Genomic DNA, 23,913 nt, shown 5'->3' with positions numbered 1-23,913 from the left:
CCGGTATATATAAGAGCTGCACGAGTCGTTGAGAAATCAGTCGACTGAGACATCAACGTTCCACGGTCGCTTAAATCCGCGGCAAAGGTACCGATCGCAGGTTGAGGGGGATAAACGGGGAAATCACCGGCATTCGTTCATAAAGTGAGGTTGGGGGCCAAGGGCGAAAACATACTGTAGAGGAACCACGACCAATGAGGAACATTAACTGTGGATCTTCCACAGCTACTACATTATATATGATGCGCTAATTAGGATATTCACGTTGCATTAGATTCATTATGCCAAGAGTTCAGGTGCATATCTAGTTCAAGTGTTGAGCATTATAACTTGTTATATTCCCTGAGAGGCATGGATCCTGGCCCACATGGATTTATACATCCCTGACCTAACCCGGCAACGCCGGTTTCTCAGCTGCAGTCCTGGTCCAATATAACTGTATTGCTATATGGAGACTAGAGTCATATTAGAAGTTATGTGCGTGACCTGTCCTGTCATAAGTTTGATAATGAGTCTCTTGTCGTGCTTGCGTCAAAAGCATTGCAACCTATACTGCACAAGCATGTACATACAACAGGGGTCATAAATCCATTCACGGTACCATAAAGTATCAGGCGGTCTTCATACGAATATCTTGAAGCTAGTGTACCATTTGTTTATGCCATGACTTGAACTCTCATTTTTCATTTCTCTTTTGTTCATTTTTGAGGGCCTTGGATTGACCATCTATATCACGTAAAGGTTGGGATATAGAAGGACTTTTGACGTTTATTGTATTGGTAGAACATCAATACAGTACATAGTACTTCGGAGTGTATAATGTACTGTATGTTGCTCTCAATCCTTCAAACTTAAAGGGCAGACTCCTGATACTTCAGTGCAACGTCGGAAAATCCAACGATGACCCTGGTCTAGTCCCGATCCTTCAAGTAGTTTAGAATCCAGTGGAGACCCCTCCCTGGAGATCAGTATTGGTGTGGTCGCGAACACCTAAGGGTTTGGGGGCCACAATGCTTTTCAATTTATAACGAGTATCGTGCCATTTTCTTCTCTTCTTATTCTCACTGATTATTCCACTGTGCCATGGCCTACGAAATTGGATTGAGTACGCCTGACGTGCCCAATCGAGGTTTTCCACTGTGGATATGTAGTGTTGTGATGGTTATTACAGCTGGGCTATTTGTGCTCTCCAGACTGGCGATTCGTTATCATCATAATCGATTAGGATCGGATGATTGGATGATTTTGACATCGTTGGTAAGTGTATCAGTTTAAATTGACATCTGTATCTACTAATCGAAACTTCACAGATTTGCTCTGTTCTTCTTACTATAACTGAATGCTCAGGTGAGTCGATCCTTTAAACGGATTATCTACCAGTTTGACTGTCTCTAATACACAGCCAGCGGTACATCATGGTTACGGAAAACATGCTAAAGACCTGCCTCATTACAATCGAGTAACCGCCCGCAAGTGGTTCTTCGGCGCTCAAATCATGTACAAGATCGTCATCGCCGTGAATAAACTCTCTTTCCTCTGTCTCTACCTCCGCATCTTCCCGCAGCGAATCTTCCGGTGGTCATGCTATATCGGCTTTGGATTAATAACCGGATGGGGTCTGGCATATCTCTTCGCTACTATCTTTCAATGCAAGCCAATAGCTTCGTTTTGGGATGTGACAATCAAAAATCCGCAATGTCTGGATAAAAAGGGTTTATGGATGTCATATTCCCTCATCAATATCGGTTTCGATCTAGCTATTATTGCTCTACCCATATACCCATTGAGTCGACTACGTCTACAGCGCCTTAAAAAGATTGGTCTTCTGGTTGTTTTTGGAATGGGAGCATTGTGAGTAACCTTTCTTGCTTGAATCTCGTATCCTGCACTAAAATCTCACGCATCCAGTGTCTGCGTGACGACTATCGTCCGCACTACAACACTCGTTCAATCAGCCGAGAACTCCGACTCAACTAGTATGCCTTTTCTTAATCTCCACTGATGCACTGGAGAAAGTGTTAACTAACACTGACAGGTGGTCCTCTACCTGCTACGATTTGGAGTGTGATCGAAGCAAATACCGGTATTATCTGCACCTGTCTTCCAGTCTTCAGACATCCGCTACAATATCTCTTTCCTAAATTCTTCGCCTCTCAGTCTAATATTGACCATTACAATCCATATGGTGCATGTCACACTCCGCATCTCACCCCCTCCGAACGCAATCTCACCAGCGCCCAAGATGATGCGTGGCGGGATGATCATTCTTCCAAGTATGGTCTTGAGATGCTTACCCCGGATGGTCACAGGGATAGTCATGGGATCACTAAGGTGACAGACATCAAAGTCTCCTATGACCGACGATCGGAGGCTTTGTCGCAGCCAGCCCGGTCGAAGGAGTTTTGATCACAGTTAACATTTTATTGTTTCTAACAAAAGAAACGAATGAGCAAGACATATGTAAACGCATGCAACTAGATTGATGGCGGACGGCCAATTCGTGGGGCGTCACGTGCAGGGAATATCTGCCGGACATTTCCAACTCCGAAACTTTCAACGTTCATACATATCAGCTAGATCTATCAAAATGGCTTGGCCGGCCTAATATTCTGCATGCACAGACGTTTCACTGCGTTCTGCATAACATAGCCCTTATATAATCAGATGGGGCAATTGCGATCGAAGCGGGCTAAAGCGTCCGAGGGTACTATCCCAGGTGAGACTTCAATGCCTCCACATTTAACGCATAGTTCGACTAACCCAATATCCGCATGTAGAAGAGGAGAACCTCCATTCGATTTCATGTGAAGTATGCAGACAGCGGAAATGCAAAGTAAGTGGAATTTGTGCAAATGAATATACATGAATGCTGATTAGCTTAGTGCGATCGCAAATTGTAAGATCATGGAATTTAAAAATTGAGATGAGACCTGGGCCATCTCTAATTTTCATTGTCACCAAGGCCGTTTTGTTCTCAATGTGCAGGTGAACCGTCAAAATGCGCTTACCTAGAGAGTGGCAAGAGGTAAAATGTCCAATGCACGCAGGTACGCATAGAAACTGACCTGTTAATATAGAGGCTTGCCATTGGGGTATCTGAATCAACTTGAGCAGAGGTTAGCAGAAACCGAGTCCGCCCTATATGGAGCACTCACAGCCCTCCGATCAATGGGATCATCAGCCGTACAAGCCTCGGCCAAGACCGACACAGCACCTAAACACAAGACAGCACGCATGGAAGAGTGGTCCCAACTCCCACTCCGAGAGTGGCCGGACATGGAACGATGGATGACGGTGATGTCGGACCAATTCAACATGGAGCAGCCAAGAGAGATGATCCCCGAGACATCAAGGGGCGGTTACGCAATACCGATGACTCCTATTCACGATGAAACGCGTTCTTTAGGTGTATCTGATGAGCCGCATTCGGGGACTGTGCGGTCTCCATGGCAGCCTGGGGATAGCAGAATCAGTATAGGTAGTCCGTATGATACCCATCAGCCGCGCCCCGGAATGATGGCTTCCCCGGCGTATTATAGGCAAGTTGCGGTTGATTTGGAGGTCCTGCCGTCTCCATCAGCTAGAAGTTCCCGACATGAGGTGGATGATGCCAGTGTTTCTGTTATGGATCATTCAAAAGCAGCAGCTGGTGTGGAGCCGCGATCGACGAGGGCTGAGGAGCTATCACACGAGAATCCGAGTCTATATTTCTGAATTGATCTGTTCAAAATACATCGTTTATAGGAGAGGTCTGAAAGCTTGGACACTATATCTGTAACTGGGAACACGGGCCACTTTGGCCTCAGGAATCAGCAGTCAAGCTATCACGTGGAATTGAAAGAAGAACGTCTTGTCACATTCCCAACTCCTTGAAAGGTTTATTTTCAGCCCAAGGCGCCAGTTTGACGCACTCTATGCAGAATAGAGTGCAGGGTTTCTGTATAGGGCCCTGGCGGGGCTCGAGCGCATCTCTCCACAAGCCTTTGTCCGGTGGAGTCCGAGATGAGGTTTTTAAATCACCACTCCACTCAGTCCACCGAGTCCACCGAGTCCACTGAGTCCACAACGCTCCGCCCAGATAACGATCCCACAGATTCTGTGAATCTGAACTCTTCAGCTGAATCTCTTCACACAAACTAGACCCTTGTGCATTTCCTCGAACGGCCCTTCATTGGATATGCGGGAGTCCCTGGATTCTCACCAACGGGACACGGAGCTTCGCTTTAAGTGTGGAACGAGTCTAACTGGCTAGTGAAACGCCCGTGCCATCAGACTGGGGCCCGGACCTGCGTTCAACTGTTTCAGCCAAATTCTACACGGAAAAATAATTGCATCACACAATGAGGGATGGCATTCACGTGAATTGGGAGACCCTCGAAGGGTCACCTGGAGTAAAGACTGTACACGTCAATAACCGGTGTCCGACGACCAACGCGCCTGACCAGGACCAGGACTGCCCCTCCATACCCAGGGCCATCCAGGGTCGACCACGTCTGGGCCCTGACCGTTCGGCCGGACGGCCACAGGGACTCAAAAAATAAGAAGCAAATCAGCGTAGAGAACATACCGTAGGAAGAGGCAAAGTGTAAAAGTCTGGATGAACCACTGGGAAGAACTCTGGACCCCCAATCCGCGGTCTCTGTTGGGCTCCATCGGCCTACAGTTGGTTCTCGGAGTGGCCAAACGTGTTAAGCGCCCGACCCCCCCCCGTCACACTCTTCATTCAAGGGACCCCCTTCTTCTTTTCCAACCTCTCATTTTTAGTTCCTTCATTCTCTCCTTCTCTGATCCTTGATATTCTGTGATCTGTGATCACTCCTGTCTATCGACCTAGCGCCTGGTTGTGCGCTCCATTCCTTTAAGCCCACAAATAAGGCTACACTCATCTCCCACTTTGCTGCGCAAAATTACGAGACCTCGACATTCATTTGAAACGACTCAGTTTCACTTCTACACAGTTGTTGGAATAGAATTTCATTATCTGACACCGGACATTCCTGGAGTTGATCCTCCATTCTTTTCATCCCGCGATCGTCTACCACGCGAGACGGTATCCGATCGCAAAGACGCCCAAAATAAGAATACGCGACACCTCTAAAATTCATTCCTGACTTGACGTTTCACCGTCTCCGTCTTAACCCTCTTCTGAATTCATCATGTCGAACCTCACGAGAGCCTTTACCCGGCGCAACAAGCGCCCGGAGGTATCTGCGCCCATGCCGTATCGAGGCGAAGGCCATGTGCGACTGAATTCGGGAAATATCAAGCGTGGCAATATATCTGGCCCTGTCCAGCTGTTGTCCACCACCAACATGCTTGCCTACAACGCCCCGGATCTTCACTCAGCCGTATCCTCGTCTTCGTCATCTTCGTTGCGCTCCGACGACGCTGTTTCCCCGCAAAGTTACGCTTCGTCTATGACCTCACCCGACGTCTCTCCCTATGAGAGCTCCCCTGTTGAGGCCAACCCTATGGCATCTTATTTCCCCAAGCGCTCAGCCACCGTGACTAGCCATCCGCGTTCCTCGACCTCGTCCTCCCAGTCAAACATGGACGCCCCGATGATTCCTAAGCGCGCTTTATCCCACACCAAGCGTTCGCACCAGGAGCTCGCTCGCAAGCGTTCCGTCTCTAGGATGTCCCCGCCTCCTTTGAACGCCCCACGCAGTACCCCTACCGTCCGTGCGTCCCAGGATTTCTTCCAGCCCGAGCAGCATCCATTCAGCAAGGAATTGGAGCAGGTTAACGAAGTGGCCGAGGAATTCGGTGGCTTGAATCTACTTGATGATGAAGAGCGCATTTTGTATGACAAGGGGCTCAAGAAGTTCACCGTCGAAGATTATCTTGTGGAGATTGAAGATCTCTACGGCAGCATTTTTGAGGACAAGCCTGGACCTCTGCACACTACGTCTTGGTTCTAACTTATCTTTAATACTGCCCCGCCCCGGTTGATCCGGGGAAATTAGACACGAGATTGCAGCCTGCAAAGAACTGGATCTTTTTTGCTGAGTCTGCCGCGACGACCAACTATTATTCTCTCTCTCTGACGACTATTCTCCTTGTTTTGCACGATACCATGGGAGGACCCTTCTGTTTTGCGTTCGGTCTTTGTTCTATCCCTTCTGCCTCTTCCATTGTTCTCTTTCTCCCGTCTTTGACGGCCTTCTTATCTCCGTCAATTTTTCAACGTGACTGATGGGATTCGCATCTAGATTATTTCAGGTTCTATTCGGGTTTTGAAATCATACTTGTCAATAGAAGCACGATAAAAGCTTGCGGATGTCTTTGCTGAATTGTAGATTAAGTGTCTTGCTTGATTGCTGAGACTGAGATTAGTCTCATTGACAATGTCGCGACAATGACGAGACAAATGTAAAGCCATTGTCCTGGAGACACCCAACTTCGTATACCTGCACGCGACGCGGCGATGAGAAAATGATGACATAAGCTAAAACCACCTAATATGGACTAGCGTAGGGCTCACCGACACGGTCACGGGTTCACGGGTGCTCCGAAGGCTCCACAGCGAATGAAGGAAAAATTTCACTTTTGCTTTGCCTTCAGACCTGGCTATTTCGACCATTCTGTCTGCATCTGATATCATCTCCTCCAAGCGACTGGAAAACCTCCAGAGGTGCAGACAGATGTTTCCCCTTTTTTCCCGCTTCAACCTGTAGCATAAACGTCAAGTTCGAGACGTGAGAGTGTCGTGTGCTTGGATCACGCTTCAATAAGCTCAAGTCCCAATATTGAATCAACGTCGACAGTGTTCTGTGTTCAGAGAGCAGAGCAACAAATGTGGACATATTTCTCTCTCTAGAATCTGTTATTGTTCAACACCCGGTCATGGTCTCCCTTGCCGCCACGACTTCACGCAACTCGGCGCTGCCGCCTAACCCTGCAATTCCTCGATCGAAAATGATCAGCAACTCCTCTCCCGTTCCTATCCTCAAAACCTCCAAGCCGACTCGCCCGATGGCCGGCACGAAACGCAAGATGAGCGACGCTGACCTCGCCCTCTCCCCCTCGTCGTCCCAAGGCGATGACGTTACCGAAGAGCTCCCCAGTAAGAAGCGACCACGCGTTCAATTCGACCAGAATGTGAAGCTACACGATGCTTCTGGGCCCGATGCCTCGTCCGAAAAGAGCCTGGCTTTCGTTCGGGAAGAAGTGCGCAGTGCTATCCACCGCCATGTCACAATGTCAGAAAGCGAGGGGTACGACCGAATCAAGGGAATCTTCACGGCCGACCCCAAGAAACAGGGTGATGACGCCGTACTTGCATACGACTTGCCAACACATACGTCTTTGAAGAACCACCTCCTCGGTCTACTCTCACATGTCGCCTCTCTCGACCGTTCATGTAGCGGACTCGTTCACGCTATCATCAACAGCGAGTGGCTTGGTCGTGATGAATCATACGTGAAGCTTTATATCCGGTTCATGGGCAATCTGGCTGCTGCACAAGGTACCTACCTTAGCCCTGTCTTGAAGATGCTCGCCACCAACCTCAGCACCGTCCCTCGAGGACTCGGTCGTCTCCCTGGCTACGCTGTTGTTTCACCCTCTGAAATCCACACTCGTGTTCACATGGCACTCCGCCATTTGCTACGACTGATCCCAGCTGCTAGTGGTTCGCTGTCTCCAATCTTGTCTGCGCAGTTCCCCTTCGACTCGGACCCCGCTAGTGCCAATGTCGCCTACACTCGCAACCTTGTTCAAATTATCAACTACACACCCGAACTGCAATCCGACATCCTTGCTCTGATCACCGAGAAACTTGTAAAAGTGGATGTTCAGATTCAAGTAGACATGGAAGACTTCGAGGAGGAGGTTGGCGACGAGCTCATTCACGACATTGATGACGACGAAGTCGATGATGACAATGAGTCTGTTGCAAGCGATGACTCAGAGGAAGACGACACACAGGGTGCGAAGAAGATTAAGGACAACATCCTCAAGGTTGATGGAATGATCGATATTCTCTTCGAATACTTTGCTCCTCCTTTCGCCTCTGGCAGCCTGGACGACAAGGAGAACGCTTTGGATCTGCTCCTCAGCCACTTCCAAAGCATCATCCTCCCAACATACCGATCACGCCACACTCAATTCCTCCTCTTCCATTTTTCTCAGTCCTCTCCCGTGCTCGTCGATCGTTTCGCCTCGACCTTTGTGCAATTGATCTTCAACAGACTTCAGCCTGGTATCCTGCGCCAGTCCGCAGCCGCATACCTTGCCAGCTTCGTTGCTCGTGGTGCTCACATTTCTGGCGATGTCGTTCGCGATGTTTTTGACCTGCTTCTCACCCACCTGAATAATCTGCGCATTGATTACGAAGTCAGCTGCCGCGGCCCTGATCTCCGTCGCTATGGCCCCTTTTACTCCACCGCTCAAGCACTACTCTACATCTTCTGCTTCCGCTGGCGCGACCTAACAACCGCTGCCATTGACGGCGACACTGCAGACCAGGTGGACGAGCTCGAGCCAGGTCAGATCCAATTCCTCTCCCAACATCAAAGAGTTCCTCCACAAGTCCATCTACTCGCGTCTGAACCCTCTGAAGGTGTGCTCTCCAGCCATCGTTTCCGAGTTCGCCCGCATCGCCCACCACTTCCAATTTCTCTACGTCTACCCCCTCCTCGAGACCAACAAGCGCATTCGCATCACAGCCTTCCGAAGTATCTCCACCCTCGCAGACCCTCGCTTTAGTCAAGTCGGCCGCGAGATCCGTGCTGGCGACAACAGCGGCTACCAACTCGACGCATACTTCCCCTTCGACCCCTACCAGCTGCCCCGCAGCCGACGCTGGCTGGAAGGTGACTACGTCGAATGGCGCGGTATCCCCGGTCTGGACGATGCCAACGACTCAGACAGCGGCGCCGATGATGAATCCGATGAAGACGGCGAAGACGCAACAGAGACAGACGAGGAGTAAACCAACCTCCCCATGTCCTATTATTTTGCCTAAGAAATCATCATCTCTCGATCTTGATCTTTGATTTGAATTTTTGTTACTTGAGCGCGGCGTCCGGATTTCCAATTCGTTTCTGCGATTTCTTTTTTTGTCTTGCACCAAACCTCTTTTCCGCACAAAAAAGTTCCGATACCATGTTCCTATCTTATGACTGATGACATTGTGCTTCATTGCGGAACTTTCGTGCGATACTTGAGGATTATCGATCGTATCTGTACTACTACAGTGCAGCTACCAAGTTACTTCAAAAAAAATTGGAAATTATTACATTAAACCTTCCTCTTCTCTTATGTATATGTCTGCTGGCTCAGACTAAGGTATCGGCTGGCGGATTTTGTCCATGTTGCATGTATAAGTCCATTCCAGTTCTCACATCAGACATTGAATCGATCCCAGCCTCTCTCCTCGTTCGTTCCACTCTAGATCTGAAATCCCGCTGTGCACAAAAGCGCGTGCGCAGTAACTTGCTGGAAGGTTTTAAGGGCACGTGCCGACGAGTCAGGGGGTAGCTGCCGCTAGGTTGAAAGCGCTGAGCAGTGACTGGAAGTCCTTTATGCCTGTAATAGCTTCGTCTGAGGCCATAGCCAGGGCACCGTTGACTTTGTCGAGCATGTTTCAAGGAATGGGACACGAAGAAACATATTATTGAAGGGATATTCATGTGATATTTTATGTCTCTGCAGCCACCAATGTGGCATTGCTCCCTAGCTCGAACGTTGACGGTGTCTTTGCATTCAGATCGACCTTTGGCGACGGGTCAAATGCCACTGGATGAGGATTCCTCGGTACATCCATTATGGAAGAGATAGTGAAGAGCATGAAGAATATGCATGTTAAGATGAAGATTGTCGAAATTGACAATATGTGGAACGGAGAAAGTTGTTTCGACAACATGGCTTCTTCAGCTAGAGATGACTTTAGGGGAAGAAGACACAGAAACCTAACACGGAGGAAGAACTTTCCCGCCGAGCTTGGCACATTGCCAAGGAACTATTTTGAGATGACTATTGTAAGCTGCCTAGGCTGCTGTTTACATGCTTATAGGTAGTTGGATTCATGGCGCGGCGGCTAGGCTGGAATAAGCTAAAGAAGATTTGGCTGTCTTAAACCCAAGGAATTCGATGCTGTTGTTGACGAATCTGAATCTACCCTGAAGCGCCCATTAAGCCATCAACTCTTACAACCTGCTGATAGGCAGCTATCCAGGAGCCCAAGCACCAACTCTAGTAGTAGCAGAACTATGCGATTTTGGGTTAGTTTCCACAAGGCGGGGTGAGAAAAGCCCGAAAATGCTGATTTTGCATGTAGAACTAGTAAGCGACCCCATGAAAATGGATGAGAATTCTGCTTCGTGTCCTTGGTATCTGTCCCATTCTGAAGATGACTCCAGTCCATCTGAACAGGAAATCACCGAGCTATTTCATCAACCATGTTCCTCTTGCTCTTTGGTCTCCAACGCAAGTTCTCTATGTGACCTCTGCCAGCAGCTACGACACAGGCATCTGGTAAAATGCATGGAGCCTGAGACTCGAAATAGCGTTTACGTCGCTTTGAGAACGGGGCTCGTAGAGGATACTGCTGTGACCACATGTCCGCTTTGTCGTTTCGTGAGCCATATGCTTTTGGTTGGACTTAGTCCTATACAGCTATCTGAAATGACGAAAGGAAGCTATAATATCGTTCTTAACCTAGGCCTACGTGAGGACTCCGAGACAAAGGGGTCAAGTCTTGTCCTCGTAGATATCTATACCCATTTCTCGGATGGGTATGGCCTATCGAATGTTTGGGTTGGTGATCTTTACATAGATGATGTTAAATCAGGTAAGGTATCCTATTTTCTCTAATAGGCATATGGTTCTAACTAAAACTTGAACCAAAGACTCTACCGAGTTTCCTCTTAGGGAAAGGGTATCCTGGTCCTCTCTGCTGAACAAGATGAGTGAATGCTACGAAACACACAGCGAGTGTCAGCCAAAAGCTCGCTATGACCCCCTTCCCGGATTTCGCGTCATCGACGTGAACAGACGCTGTCTTGTGGAGAATGGTAGCTGCCGTTTTGTTGCATTAAGTTATGTATGGGGCTCGAATCCGTAGGCATCTATGATTGCATGTACCCGTTCTACTGTCGATGCGATGAAGAAGAATGGTAGCCTCCCTGCTTCCAAAATGCCCCAAACAATAGAGGACGCAATTCAAGTTTGTGTTCAATTAGGCGAGAGATATCTATGAACCGACAGGCTCTGCATTATCCAAGATGACTTAGAAGACCTCCGAACTCAAATTGAGGCAATGGGCGACATTTATTCTTCCGCGCAGATTGTACTTGTGGCGGCATATGGCGATAGTACGTATTTTGGGATTCCGGGCATTAGCACCCAAGGAAAGCAGTTCAGCAAAGCGACGAAATCCTCGATATACGTCTTACAAATCTGGTTCGGGACGTTGAAGATGATCCGCTTAGTATGTGGGACACTCGTGGATAGACATATCAGGAAGCTGTTCTTTCGAACAGGAAGCTCTACTTCACGAACACTCGCGTCTTTTTCGAATGTGAACGATTAGTCTGCCACGAGGATCAGTTTAACGCCGAAGAGATCCGGCATGAACTCTATTCGACTAGGTTGACTATCTCCGAAGACAGATCCCGGTTTCAATCTTTTGCACGTTATCTTATGCATTACACTGCCCGAACCCTTATGTATCCGTCTGACGCTTACAAGGCGCTATATGGTATCTCTAAGTCCTTCTATCGAGAGATCAGCGGATTCGTCAACGGACTACCGGTAGCAGACTTTGACCGCGCATTGCTATGGTTCCCTGAAAGTGGTACACACGGTATAGAGCGTCGGGAAACCCAGGGAGAAGTATTACCGACGTGGTCGTGGTCATGCTTAAGAGGCTATTCTGATCCTGCGATCTACCAAGGAATGGACTTCTATGGAACTCTAGTCCTTTGGTATCATGCAAATTGCGAAGTCTCATCTCTGGGTTCCATAATAGCCTTCAATCACGACGGCACGGAACCTAATGATGGTTGGCAGGTTTACATGGCGATTGCTAGCAAAGAACGATGCGTGGAAGGTGTATCTCTCGCTTTCTCGTTGGCATCTGACAGCTTCCTGACTGTTCGTGAGCTAGTCGACACCCGTTGGAAGGATTACGAGTCATTCTGCAAAGAAGCCTTCCCGTTTACTATCGATGTGTCTGAAATGCCATATGGAATTTTAACGGACGGGATAAAAAACGGACTAATTACAACAAGATCCCAAGCTGTGCTTCTTCGAATCGCGACAAAGACAAGCCCTGTTCGTACTATTGATATCATCAACTCAGAAGGAGATACAATTGGCGAACTCTGCGGAGACGCGGATCATTTGAGAAAAGAGCTCACTTCCCTGGGATATAACGCCGTCGTCGAGTTCGAGTTCATCGCTCTCTCCTTGTCTGGGACCCCAATCAGGTCTTACCAGAGAGACAAGCTTGGGCGGAAGAACTATGTTGATGCCGATGGGAATTCATTGGAAAAAGTACCTATCGTGAACGTGCTGATGATTGCGAACAGTGGAGGTCTTGCACATCGTCGGGAGCTGGGTTGGGTATACCTGAGGGACTGGGCCAGGCTTCAGCGAGAGCAGAAGGTCGTGGTTCTTGAGTAACAGATGGGCAGCCTTGTAGGCATGTAGGTCTCATGTCGTGGCCAGAAAAGCTAAATGTAGCCCTATCGCAAGGGCCATGTGTAGGGCTATTGGGTTCCACTCCAGTAGCTTTAAATACGCACAATCAGAACTGCTAATAGGGATGGACTAAAGCAATTACCGCAAGATATTCAAGAGTCAACGTGGCATAAATTTTGTCTCTTTGTACCACACCAGGAATTGAGTCTAGTTGTGTAGTTGGTTATCTATCTTTGCGTCACAATACTGCACTGGATTAAACTACTACTTATTAATTAATCCGAGCGGTCAAAACACTGCGTTTTCAATAAGTGCCGAGCTTAAGGGCTACCTTACTGCAGTGTTGGATGTATGCTCCTTTCGAAAATGGCCAAGATAGCCTCAAAAAGGGGTTGAGGGATGAAGGGATCTGCATGTGGACAATCTAGCAGCTCCTGAATATTTCTAGCTTTTCCATGGATGCCCCCCGAGCTCTCATTCAAAATGACGCCATAAAAGAACTTCAAAACTGTATATACCTCATCTAGATGGACAAATGAGGTCAAAATCTCCACAACCAACTCGGATGAAACAAGGCACAGTGGGTTAACCCTCAAAAGCAATGTCATTTTCAACGAACACGTTGGACCAAAGAAGAAAGCACCCGAGGGCCAGACTCCGTAAATTTGTAAAACCACGGATGCAGACCGAGCCATATGCTTGATGAAGTAAAGAAAGCCACTAGTGTGCCGCCAAGGTATCAAAACAGGGCACAGTACGCACAGGCACAGCTTGTTTTTTTTTGACAAACTGCTCTACTGTAATGATAATTGACCAAATGACACCATATCTATTGAGACCCTTGTGATAATACACTAAATTACCTGGATAGATAGACAGTCTAGCCAGCTGGGGCTCATAATGACATCATTTGACGGCTGCCAGGTTACTGAAAGGGCTATTCCGGGGTTGCTGCGTGAAGATCATGAAGATCATAAAGATCTTAGTTATTGGCGGGTATGATTCTGCTGCTATTGCTGGGACGTTGGACCACCAATCCTGTGGCGGGATTTGAATGTACCCATGTTAGCTGAATTGACCTCGCATGTATACCTTGGGCTTGCAGACGGGCCGGACATCTTGGCGTTCGGGCTCCGCTCCACTGCTCCGCGTGGCTTTTTGATCACTGAGTTCAGTTGATCACGTTTAGGATATATCTTGTCGAGTACATGTATACCATTTCTAAGCTTTTACAGGCATACAGGGTGTTTGTAGCGCCCTTTAGCCTTTAGGCGCTCTGTAAGGCAAGGCTTTAGTAAGCGGGTCTTATTAAAAGGATTGGTCGTTTTAGTACTCTTGCACTATACACGTAGGTCTATATAGCTTTTCATATACAGGGATAATGGTATTATGAACACTGTCCTTGATAGAAGATTGAATTGTTTCATGCGGACGAAAATATATCGCTTTATAGATTGGTCGCCTTACACTATTTAGCCTCTCTTTTTCACATCATTTGTCTTTTCTTTTTTGCTCACATTCAAGTGCGTCGGCTTCTAGCCCCCAGATTCGATTATTCTATCAACCGGTAAGAGGCCAGGGTTTGACTTACGGAGTGTTTTCACGTATATGACCAAAGCCTGCGTCCATACTTAGAGCTTTCTCTCGCTTCTTCCTCTACATCAACATTAATTGCTTCATTCCGTTCCTCCAATCTATAATTTCGTAACTTCCGTTCCTTGTTGTTGAGGCTAGCAGTACTATAAAACAAGCTTGACAAATCTCTACTGCTGCTCTAGTTCACGACTTTCCAGCTCAGTACTCTTTTGCCCACGAATTCTGATCCACTCAACTCCGAAAGCTAGAAATAGTGCTGTGGCAGACGTAGTAACAGCAAGAAACTATAATTTCTCAGTTAATTCGTCACAATTCTACTGCACGATTTCCTCAGAGATGAGCCACTTACAAAAGTTGCAGTAATAGCTTTGTTATAAGATTCCAAAACTAGCCGTAACAGTTTGTGGAAGCTCTGTTCAGTCGTCTCACGTATATTGGCGGTTCCAGCAGCGGATAACAAGGCGACTTGGAGGCACTGAGACCAGCATGATGGGCCAGTTCATTGCCAAGAACTGAGCGGAACACAATACTCCCAGAACTTGCGTGACTGTTGCTCCCAGGTACTGGAAGAATAAATTGAGAGAGACTCCGACGGGCAGGAGGTCCGGTTTATCGTGGACTTCGAGCTGGACTATGAGAGAGGGCATTTGCTGGGCCATGCCGACCCCGAGACCCTGGATCACCTGGAAACCAATCCAATGACTGGATGGTGTATTAAAAGCCGTGAATTGGGTGTATAACGCTGTGGCAGTACAAATGAAGAGAGGTCCAGCGAATAGCCAAGGATTATAGAAATCTATCTTCCGCGCTATATCAAAGTGTTAACTTTTGATACTTTCGCAGGTGAGATTTTGATATTAAATTGCTTACCCAAAATACCAGCAGCCAGAGTTCCTACAATCTGAGAGAGCATAGCAGCTAAAACGCGCGTACCACTCTCCAACGGAGATGTACCTTGCACTGCTTGGAACCATTCAGTAAGATAGTAGTTCACGATACCAAGAGACCCGAAATGGCAAAAAGAAAACAAGACACTAAAAATGACTGTCCGCCTACCGAGTAGATTCCCCGGTATCATGGCACCATCGCCTTTATAGTATTCCCAGGCCACAAATACCATGAGCATTGCACCCGATCCCACAAAGAGACCGATAATTGTCGCCGAGTCCCAATCCTTCTGGGTGCCACCCCACATCATAGCGAGAAGCAGCATAAAGATAGCCGGAATAAACATCCCACATCCAATAAGATCCAAGCTTTTAATACACTGGAGAAGAGTCTGATCGCGCTGTATGGAAGGCGGTTTGAAGAAGAAGAGCATAGAGAGTAACGTCAAAGCACCTGGAGGAAGATTGACCCAGAAACACCACCGCCAGGATGCCTTCTCTGTAAAAGCACCACCGATAACGGGTGCAAGGATGAGACCCAAAGCAAAGCAACTGCTGCAGATGCCCAATAATAATGGTTTCGCTTTCTCAGAGGAAACAGTGAGAACTATAACAAACCCGCTACTGGCGACGCCGGACGCCCCAATACCTGCGACTGCACGACCAGCAATAAACATATTACTATCCCGTGCAAAGCCACATATCAAGCTGCCAGTCAGAAAGATAGAGAAGAATATAATATAGATCCAGCGGAGGGGAAATGCTGAGCCCAGCTTTCCTGCTAGCGGAGTCAATGCGCATGTCGTGAGTGAATAGGCTGCTGGATACCAGGCCAGTTGTGATGTATCCTTGAAGTCGGATGTTATGGATGGAATTGCCTACCCTTGGTGTCAGATACATTCGGATTTTTTTTCGAATTGCGAAAGGGAATGGTACAGTACTGTTGCGATAACGAAGATATCCAAGGACATCAAGAAGGTACCGAAGCATATACCTATAAATATGGCATAGACTTTGAAACCGTGCATCACCGTGGAGGTCGTCTCGGTTCTCTCGGTGTTGTTGTTGTGCGCAACCTGAGGTTGAAAAGGTCTGCTAGTGACATCTTCTGGTTTCTCATTTGAAGACGAAAACATAACACAGATCTAAATTGTCCAAGTTTGAAGCGAGTGTTGTCTGATAATATACAAATACGGAGTCCGTTGGACCGACGACATGATCATACTAGAACTAAGAAATTGAGACTAAAGTCGCCGGTTATAATTTGTACATCCCTGCTCAGTAGCTCATAAGGGGGAATTTCATGTGGAGAAACAGATATTTGAAATAAGATAGTTTTCCATCTGGAGAGATATACAAAGGCTATAATAGCAACCTCCAGGGCATAACTATAGGGCTGCAGGTGAGTGACCTATATTAGTCATCATGTACGTGACCACATCAGAACGTGCTGGCATCTACGCAGCGATCCTGCCAAGCGAGCGGGAGCGGAGTCCGTCCCGGCCCAGGCCTTGTAAAGCGGCTGCGGATAGCCATTGTAGGAAAGATTCCACTTGACATTATCCTGGCATGTCGTCGCATATACACCGGATTTTACCGTGTTAGTCTAGTGCAAATTGGTTTAAAAAGCTCCGACCTTATTGCTCGCACACGTGATCTTCTTTGCGCTTTCGAATAGGCGTGTGGATCTTGTTCTAGAGATATTACTCCAAAGCGGAACTGTTCACAAAATCTCGATCATAGTCACAGCAGCGAAAGCAGCCTATATGTTTGGGCGAATTCTTATGTTCCCGAAGCGCAGTTCTTGATTCGGAATAGCTATCGCATGGATTACAATAGCAATGCATAGTTGACTTTTGATGAAGATGATAATTCCTCCGAATTCAATGTGGAAATCCATTTCATCGTGCACTTCTCAGCAAACAGGCGCTCGCTGCCTGTGGAAACGTTATAATTCTTCGATACTAACAAGTTGCTTGTAAGGCCTTTGGTAGTAATTCGTGGGTATAGTTCATGCTCAATCCGGTGTTGCAAGTGAGCCTTGCGTATGCCGACTTACACTGTTTCAGCCAGACACATGTAACATGCGCTTTCCAGTGCCCTGTTGCCTTGTAAGCTGAGGAGCTTCCCATTAAAGGTCATAATCTTCCTCCTTGAGATATTCTGGTGCCCATGCATCACCAGTACTCATGTAGCGCTCCTCGTCTACTTCAGGATCTGAAGCGCTTTCTTGCAAATGCTGACCTTCCATCAAGTTTCCAATTCTTTGAAACGAGTAAGACGCCCTATCACGAATTCTAAACGGCAAAATCTCTCCCTTTTGGTTCACAGCCAAGTGCAGCACCCATCCTTCCTCACAAGCCTTGCGATCTGCCACAAGAAGCATCAGATTCTGTGACGTATTTAGGTAAGGCAGCTCGGCCTCTGCCTCACTGGGAGAGTGATGTCGCCAGGGCGAATCTCGCGCATCATTGAATGAATTGGGATAATGCGTTAAAGCTGTGAGTAGGTATGATGGCACAGAGCCTGGAGTACCGCGGGCGATTCCATCGACGAAATCCGGGTTTTCACCACCATTATTTACAAGGGTATCCAGAAGAGAAAATAACTACCGAGTATAATTTGGCTGACAAAAGCAAGGATGCAATAAAACTCAAGCAATGCTATCTATGTTCAGCTAACGCCGTGAATGCCAGGTTCCCAAGCGCCAAAGTCAGCGCTATCGCAGTGCTAAGATAGTAACAGGAAAAGAGAAGACAGAAAAGAAGTTGTACAAGCTACACGATCACCGATCGAAGATGGCCTTCATGTCTGCGCAGGCGTCACGGTAAAGCACATCCACGCTATTCTGGTCCCGCCATGGATTGGGTGACTTGTCCCACGCATGTTTGGCCTTCTCGATAAGCATGGCCCGAACGCGTTTGCCAAGACCCTCTAGGCGGCGCACGAAGGATTGGCCTTCCTTCATAAGCATGTCCCATTCACAGATGAACAAGAAGACATCACGAGGAAGAGCCTCTGCCAGAGTACGATCGGTGGCGCGAACCGGAGACGCGTAAGGAGAAGCGCGATCCTCCAGGTTGGGAAGATAAGCCTCGTCAAAGAGGGTTGTAAAGAAGGCAGGGAGGGTCTTGTCCGGCATGAGACTCATCGCCCGGCGATGGTCGCGCGATTCCTGGAAGTCCAGAATAGGGTACCAGCAGAACAATGCAACGATATGAAGATCACTGGTCTGGTTGATGAGGTTCTGGGTTGATTCGGCTCGGCCCAGGTTTTCCTTGACCTCGGTTGATATCCGGCCACGCAGCCTCAACGGCACCGTAACTGCCAGGTTTCCACCTGCCGAGAACCCGCTCAGCGCCACTCGGCTTACATCCAACCCCAGCTCGGCGGCATGTGCTGCCAGGTAGAGTAGACCTTCGACTCCGTCGTCCACTGCTGCGGGGAAAGGGTGCTCCGGTGCCCGCCGGTAGCTCACGCTTACAACCACCGCCCCGACATTATCCAGAACCACCTTGACCCAGCGAGAATCATCTGTGGCACAGCCGAGTGTGAATCCGCCACCGTGGAAGTTGACGGCCACAGGGTAGCGATGACCTAATCGGCGTTGCTGGTGGTAGTCCGGTGGACAGTAAAAGTGGAGGACGACCGAATGGCCATGGGTATCGGAGGTCACGGTGCGAGTGAAGGAAGGCCGGGGTGGGCTAGGCGGACCAATATCGTGCAGAAACATTCCAATCCGCATCAAGAATCGCCAGAAAACAGCCTGTACATACAGCCACCATCGAGATTGGGCCATGGTGTGGTCTTGCATGCGCTTGGGACTCCGCAAGGTCCGGATGATGACGAGTAGATAGAATGGGAGGACAAGAAAGGTAGAGCTGAAGTTCAAGTAAAGTACAGAAGAAGCGAAGTGTGGGTAAGAATCAGATGTTGAGATAAAGAAGCGTAGCCCGAGGCCGAGACAAAACGTAGCTCCATACCAAGAAATCAAGTTATCAGGGGTGTGATGTCATGGTTGTTTTCAGGAAGAGACTGGGTTTATTTAATTCTTCAGGGCTGCTACTCCTACGCTCCTATACAATTTCGTTCTATCTTATACTTTCATATTGCATTCCCCTCGCGGACTTCTCTGTTCCTCGTTCTTCCGAGCTTCCTTGCTTACTATTGAACGCCGCTTCCAGGGTTCCAGCCATTTCCACCCCACCTCAACTTTGACCCCTTCTCTCCTTCACATGTCCTAGGCATTGCTCAATATGTCGATTAAACGTGCTCTCTCCAAGGCCATTAGGGGGCATATGGGCGGCGAGGATGACTCGTCTGGCTCCAACATTCGTACTGCCCTCACTCCCAGGATTCGTACCTCTACGTCCCGCTCCGGCTCCCCCACCGCGTCCCCTCGTCGCAGCATTCTCGGCAACTTCTTACGCGATAAGAATGATTATGTCTCTTCCTCTGAGGACTTCTCTGATGACTCCTCCAGCGGTACCTTGAGCAAGAACCAGCAGAAGCGGTTGGTCCGTCAACACCGGCGCAGTGAGCGCAGTCGTCTCAGTGAGGAGATGTTCTCCGAGACCGATCACCGCCGCAAGGAAGAAGAGATCGCTAAAGCGGCAGCCGAAGAGACTGCTGATATGAAGTCTCGCTATGGCGAGCTTCCCTTGATGCAGTCCGCCGTGCGTCCCCGAGAAGTGCGCACTGCGATCGATGAGATCACCCCTGCCATGGTGGGGCAGCAGGTCTTCTTCACAGCCCGACTGCATGTGGTGCGTCGCATGAGTGCCAAGCTCGTGTTCCTAGTGTTCCGTCAGCAGCTAGGCACCTTCCAGGGTGTTCTGCATGAACGCCCGGGTGTCTCATCCATTGCCATGATCCAGTGGGTGGAGCACCTCCGTGTGGGGTCTTTCGTCACCGTCCGCGGTACAGTGCAAAAGCCCGAGGTTCCTGTGCTTGGCTGCTCGATTCATGATGTCGAGCTGGCCATTGACTCTGTTCATCTTCTCGTTCGTCGCGAGGAGCCTGTCCCCTTCAGCGTTTACGAGGCTGAGATTCGGACCACTGAAGAAGACAAGGTTGAGGGTCGTCGCAACCATATTCCTGACCGGACACGTCTGGCCAATCGAATCCTCGACCTGCGCACAGCAACCTCACAATCTATCTTCCGTGTTCAGTCGGCCACTTGCAATCTGTTCCGTTCCGCCCTGGACGAGCGCGAGTTCATCGAAATCCATACCCCCAAGTTGCAAGGTGCTGCCACTGAATCTGGAGCCAGTGTCTTCCAGGTCAACTACTTTGGTCGCCCTGCATTCCTAGCCCAGTCCCCTCAATTGGCAAAGCAGATGGCCATTGCTGCCGATTTCGGCCGTGTTTATGAGATTGGTGCCGTTTTCCGTGCCGAGAACTCCAACACTCACCGTCATCTGACAGAATATACTGGATTGGATATCGAGATGGCAATCAATGAGCACTACCATGAGATGCTTGAGACCCTTGATGCTGTCATCAAGAACATTTTGAAAGGTCTCTATTCTAAGTACCGCCGCGAGGTGGAGCTTGTCAAGCACCAGTTTCCTTCAGAGGACATCGTGTGGCTAGATGAGACGCCTATTATTCGCTTCACTGATGGTATCAAAATGCTGAATGACTCGGGCTGGCGAAGCGAAGAAGGTGAATTGTTGCCTCTGGATGAGGACTTGTCCACTCGTGATGAGATTCGCCTAGGTGAGCTTGTCAAGGAGCAGTATGGTACCGATTACTATGTCCTTGACAAGTTCCCCCGTGACGCACGTCCATTCTATACGATGCCCGACGCTGAAAATGATAAATTCACCAACTCATTCGACATGTTCATTCGTGGACAGGAGATTGTCTCAGGTGGTCAACGTATCCATGAGCCTCACATGCTCGAGGAAAACATGCGCCGCGTGGGTATCAACCCAGAAGATATGGAGGAATATCTCGAGGGCTTCCGTTGGGGTGCTCCCCCTCATGCCGGTGCCGGTGTTGGTCTCGAGCGAATTGTCATGTTGATTTTGAAGCTGGGCAACATTCGTCTGACCTCACTCTTCCACCGTGATCCTAAGAGTTTGCCAGCGAAACACGTCGGAGAGAAGCTCCGCCACCCTGAATCATCGACCATTGAGCCACCATGGCAACGCGAGCACAAGGCTCGCGTGGCTTCCGATGTTAGCGAGCTGCAGCCGCTGGAGGAGCTGATTGCCAACTACGGTGATGCCACCTCAACTTCTTGGCTCGATGAGCGGTTCAAGATCTGGCGTGACATGACCACTGGTGCAGCCGTCGCCTACGTTCCCAGCTCCAATAACTACGCTGTTATCCCCGGCAACCCAGCGTGTGACCCCAAGCAATACACACGCACCATCACTCAATTCTTGCAGTGGATGCGCCGTGAAACCAAGTTCAAACCCGTGTGGATTCTCTGTTCACCAGAAGTTGAGACCATTCTGGGTGAACGACTCGGCTGGCGCAGTTTGTCTTGTATTGCTGAGGAGCGTGTCGACCCCTCGCGCAACCAGGCTGCCTCTGACGGCGAGATCTCTCGCAAGCTCCGTCGCGCTGAAAATGAGGGCATCAAATTGGTTACCTTCAACCAAGGCGAGATGGTCCCAGATGACATCCGCAAGAAGATTGACGAGCGCATCAGCGAATGGCTGTCCAACCGCAAGGGAACACAAGTCCACCTCTCAGAGATTCGGCCATGGTGCGATTCCGACCACCGCTGGTACTTCTACGCCCAGGACAAGGAAGGCAACATCTGTGCCTTTGTCGCATTGGCCATGCTGTCTCCTTCCCATGGCATGCAAGTGAAGTACAGTCTGGACTTTCCCGGCGCTCCCAACGGTGTCATCGAATACATTGTCACCCACGCCATCCAGACCGCCGCCAAGAGCGGTGTCAAGGGCCTCACCTTCGGCGCTGGCGCCACCTCCCAGCTTATCCCCGGCCATAACATGCACGGTACCAAGGTCAAGATGCTGGAGCACACCTACGAAGCCCTCGCTAAGCAATTCCACCTTGTTCGCAAGAGTGAGTTCCGCGCTAAGCTCGGTGCCACCGAGGACCCGTTGTACATCTCTTACCCTGCCCACGGTCTTGGCTCCAAGGGTATCCGTGCTATCCTGAACTTCTTCGAGGATTAATTTACGGCTACAGCACTCGAAATTTTAATTTGATGAGCTTCATTGGTCTAATCTTTCGGATCTCGATGTCTGTGGCTATGGATATACTGCCACATATTGCCATCTATGATGATGTGGACGTTTAGAGTAAAGAAGAGGAAGAGCTGGCTGATCTACGGCGTTCATTATAAGGGTTCTTGCTTTTCTTTGACTCGTCTCTCCATACACGCTGCCCATACTTATTTTTTATTCCCCCTTTATGTTATGAATCATGTATCCCCCATGTCTGTATGTTTGATTTCTTGTTCTGGCGATTGGCATTGAGTTTTTCTATCATGCTAGCCAAAATCGCCTATGAATTTTTTCCATTTCCTGCCTTTTGACATCGGTCTGAATTCTTTGTAGGAATTTGTTCTTGATATATGAGTGTTGACAGTACTATTCCATCATCACTTTTTCTCTGTAAGTAGCTTCTTCAAATGGGTTCACATCCCCCTAACTACTCAGTACATTCCTTCCATATCGCAAGTCTCATTGATAATTGTATTGAACAAAATCATACAGTACATACAATCCCACCAATAATCTCATAACAACCAAACTAATAATACAATCCCACCCCATCCATCCAATCAACCAAGCTCAACCCTATTTCTTCTTCATATCCTCAAGAACACTCTGCCCCCGCGCATCCTCAACAACCCTCCCAACCTCCCCGGCAACCCATTTAGAAACAACAGCAGCAAGCAAAGCAACAGCCAATATCCACAACGCAGTCGGCACAAGCGACCGCGGGAAAACATTCATCAAAAACGGATCAAGAATAACATCAACCGCTACAGCCGGTACATCACGCATCAATGCAGCATCAGTGCTGAAGTAATCAGCCGCGGCGTGGATCCGCAGGAATAGAACTGAGTCGCTTGTTGGAGATGGGTCTAACGGGTCATTTCCGCCTTTTTTGCTGGGTGGACGGATGGTGTGTCTTTGGATGCTGTTTGATTGCAGTTCGTTGTCTAGACTTGCTAGGCGAGCGTTTGTGTAGATGCTTAGGGAGCTTAGGAGGGTCTTGTTGGAGATTGTTTGGTTGAGGGGGTATGTTGATAGGGTGAAGGATGTTGGTTGCTGACGTTGTTAACTTTTGGCCGTTCTTTTTTTGTCTTTTTGGATTTGTTTTACATATATGATGTATCATAATGCCACGGTTGGGGAAGGGGATTCTTACAGTCGCTAACCAACAAACCCGCACTTCATACCGCTGCCCTGGATTCAGGTTCTCCAGGAAGAACCATGATTCCACACCATTTGGTGCATCGGTTGTTGGGAATGATGCATTGAGTCGGGTGCGCACTATGGGATTTTGAGGTGATAGCCGCTCTAGACCTAGGTCGTCGAGGTCTGGCTGCTCTGATGGAATTGTTGTTTCTGGGGGAGCTAGAAAAATGTTTTTTTCCACGTTTGCGTGGACTACTGCTGTGAACAGGGACAGTATCAAGCCCAGGGTGAGGACCTGGAGCATGGTGATAGCTCTGCCGTGCAGGTTGCAGATTGCAGGTTTGGATGTGACGTGGTTTTCTTGGCCCTTTATTCACTGTACGTGCACTTTTTTTTTTGTGAAATGTTGGGCTGGGAATTGTTAGTTG

The 23,913-nt window shown here is 48.7% G+C and overlaps 10 protein-coding genes across 10 annotated transcripts; 6 read left to right on the top strand and 4 right to left on the bottom strand.

Annotated features, from left to right (window-relative positions):
- Nucleotides 1-1,083: 1,083 nt before the first annotated feature.
- On the top strand, nt 1,084-2,406 carry N7508_004993 (uncharacterized protein; the record flags this gene model as incomplete). Its single annotated transcript, XM_058463059.1, has 4 exons — nt 1,084-1,257; nt 1,403-1,851; nt 1,909-1,976; nt 2,036-2,406. 4 exons carry the CDS (start codon nt 1,084-1,086, stop codon nt 2,404-2,406), a joined length of 1,062 nt encoding a protein of 353 aa, XP_058319537.1.
- A 624-nt stretch (nt 2,407-3,030) lies between these two features.
- N7508_004992 (uncharacterized protein) lies at nt 3,031-3,714 on the top strand (the record flags this gene model as incomplete). Its single annotated transcript, XM_058463058.1, has 2 exons — nt 3,031-3,047; nt 3,078-3,714. The coding sequence occupies 2 exons, from the start codon at nt 3,031-3,033 to the stop codon at nt 3,712-3,714; spliced, it is 654 nt and encodes a 217-aa protein (XP_058319536.1).
- Nucleotides 3,715-5,156: 1,442 nt separating this feature from the next.
- On the top strand, nt 5,157-5,921 carry N7508_004991 (uncharacterized protein; the record flags this gene model as incomplete). The annotated part of the gene is made up of 1 exon (XM_058463057.1): nt 5,157-5,921. The coding sequence occupies one exon, from the start codon at nt 5,157-5,159 to the stop codon at nt 5,919-5,921; it is 765 nt and encodes a 254-aa protein (XP_058319535.1).
- Nucleotides 5,922-6,846: 925 nt separating this feature from the next.
- On the top strand, nt 6,847-8,935 carry N7508_004990 (rDNA-binding RNA polymerase I transcriptional factor; the record flags this gene model as incomplete). The annotated part of the gene is made up of 2 exons (XM_058463056.1): nt 6,847-8,488; nt 8,520-8,935. The coding sequence occupies 2 exons, from the start codon at nt 6,847-6,849 to the stop codon at nt 8,933-8,935; spliced, it is 2,058 nt and encodes a 685-aa protein (XP_058319534.1).
- Nucleotides 8,936-11,670: 2,735 nt separating this feature from the next.
- Nucleotides 11,671-12,630, top strand: N7508_004989 (Heterokaryon incompatibility; the record flags this gene model as incomplete). Its single annotated transcript, XM_058463055.1, has 1 exon — nt 11,671-12,630. The coding sequence occupies one exon, from the start codon at nt 11,671-11,673 to the stop codon at nt 12,628-12,630; it is 960 nt and encodes a 319-aa protein (XP_058319533.1).
- Nucleotides 12,631-14,669: 2,039 nt separating this feature from the next.
- On the bottom strand, nt 14,670-15,808 carry N7508_004988 (uncharacterized protein; the record flags this gene model as incomplete). Its single annotated transcript, XM_058463054.1, has 3 exons — nt 14,670-15,052; nt 15,115-15,207; nt 15,301-15,808. 3 exons carry the CDS (start codon nt 15,806-15,808, stop codon nt 14,670-14,672), a joined length of 984 nt encoding a protein of 327 aa, XP_058319532.1.
- A 1,454-nt stretch (nt 15,809-17,262) lies between these two features.
- Nucleotides 17,263-17,603, bottom strand: N7508_004987 (uncharacterized protein; the record flags this gene model as incomplete). Its single annotated transcript, XM_058463053.1, has 2 exons — nt 17,263-17,523; nt 17,565-17,603. 2 exons carry the CDS (start codon nt 17,601-17,603, stop codon nt 17,263-17,265), a joined length of 300 nt encoding a protein of 99 aa, XP_058319531.1.
- A 313-nt stretch (nt 17,604-17,916) lies between these two features.
- N7508_004986 (alpha/beta hydrolase) lies at nt 17,917-18,930 on the bottom strand (the record flags this gene model as incomplete). The annotated part of the gene is made up of 1 exon (XM_058463052.1): nt 17,917-18,930. The coding sequence occupies one exon, from the start codon at nt 18,928-18,930 to the stop codon at nt 17,917-17,919; it is 1,014 nt and encodes a 337-aa protein (XP_058319530.1).
- A 457-nt stretch (nt 18,931-19,387) lies between these two features.
- erdS (aspartyl-tRNA synthetase, cytoplasmic) lies at nt 19,388-22,291 on the top strand (the record flags this gene model as incomplete). Its single annotated transcript, XM_058463051.1, has 1 exon — nt 19,388-22,291. The coding sequence occupies one exon, from the start codon at nt 19,388-19,390 to the stop codon at nt 22,289-22,291; it is 2,904 nt and encodes a 967-aa protein (XP_058319529.1).
- Nucleotides 22,292-22,918: 627 nt separating this feature from the next.
- On the bottom strand, nt 22,919-23,789 carry N7508_004984 (uncharacterized protein; the record flags this gene model as incomplete). Its single annotated transcript, XM_058463050.1, has 2 exons — nt 22,919-23,395; nt 23,496-23,789. The coding sequence occupies 2 exons, from the start codon at nt 23,787-23,789 to the stop codon at nt 22,919-22,921; spliced, it is 771 nt and encodes a 256-aa protein (XP_058319528.1).
- Nucleotides 23,790-23,913: the final 124 nt, after the last annotated feature.

This window comes from Penicillium antarcticum (genome assembly GCF_028974205.1).
Source record: "Penicillium antarcticum strain IBT 31339 chromosome Unknown utg000005l_segment0_segment0, whole genome shotgun sequence".
NCBI classification, from domain to species: domain Eukaryota; kingdom Fungi; phylum Ascomycota; class Eurotiomycetes; order Eurotiales; family Aspergillaceae; genus Penicillium; species Penicillium antarcticum.
This window is presented reverse-complemented; position numbering and strand designations above follow the sequence as displayed.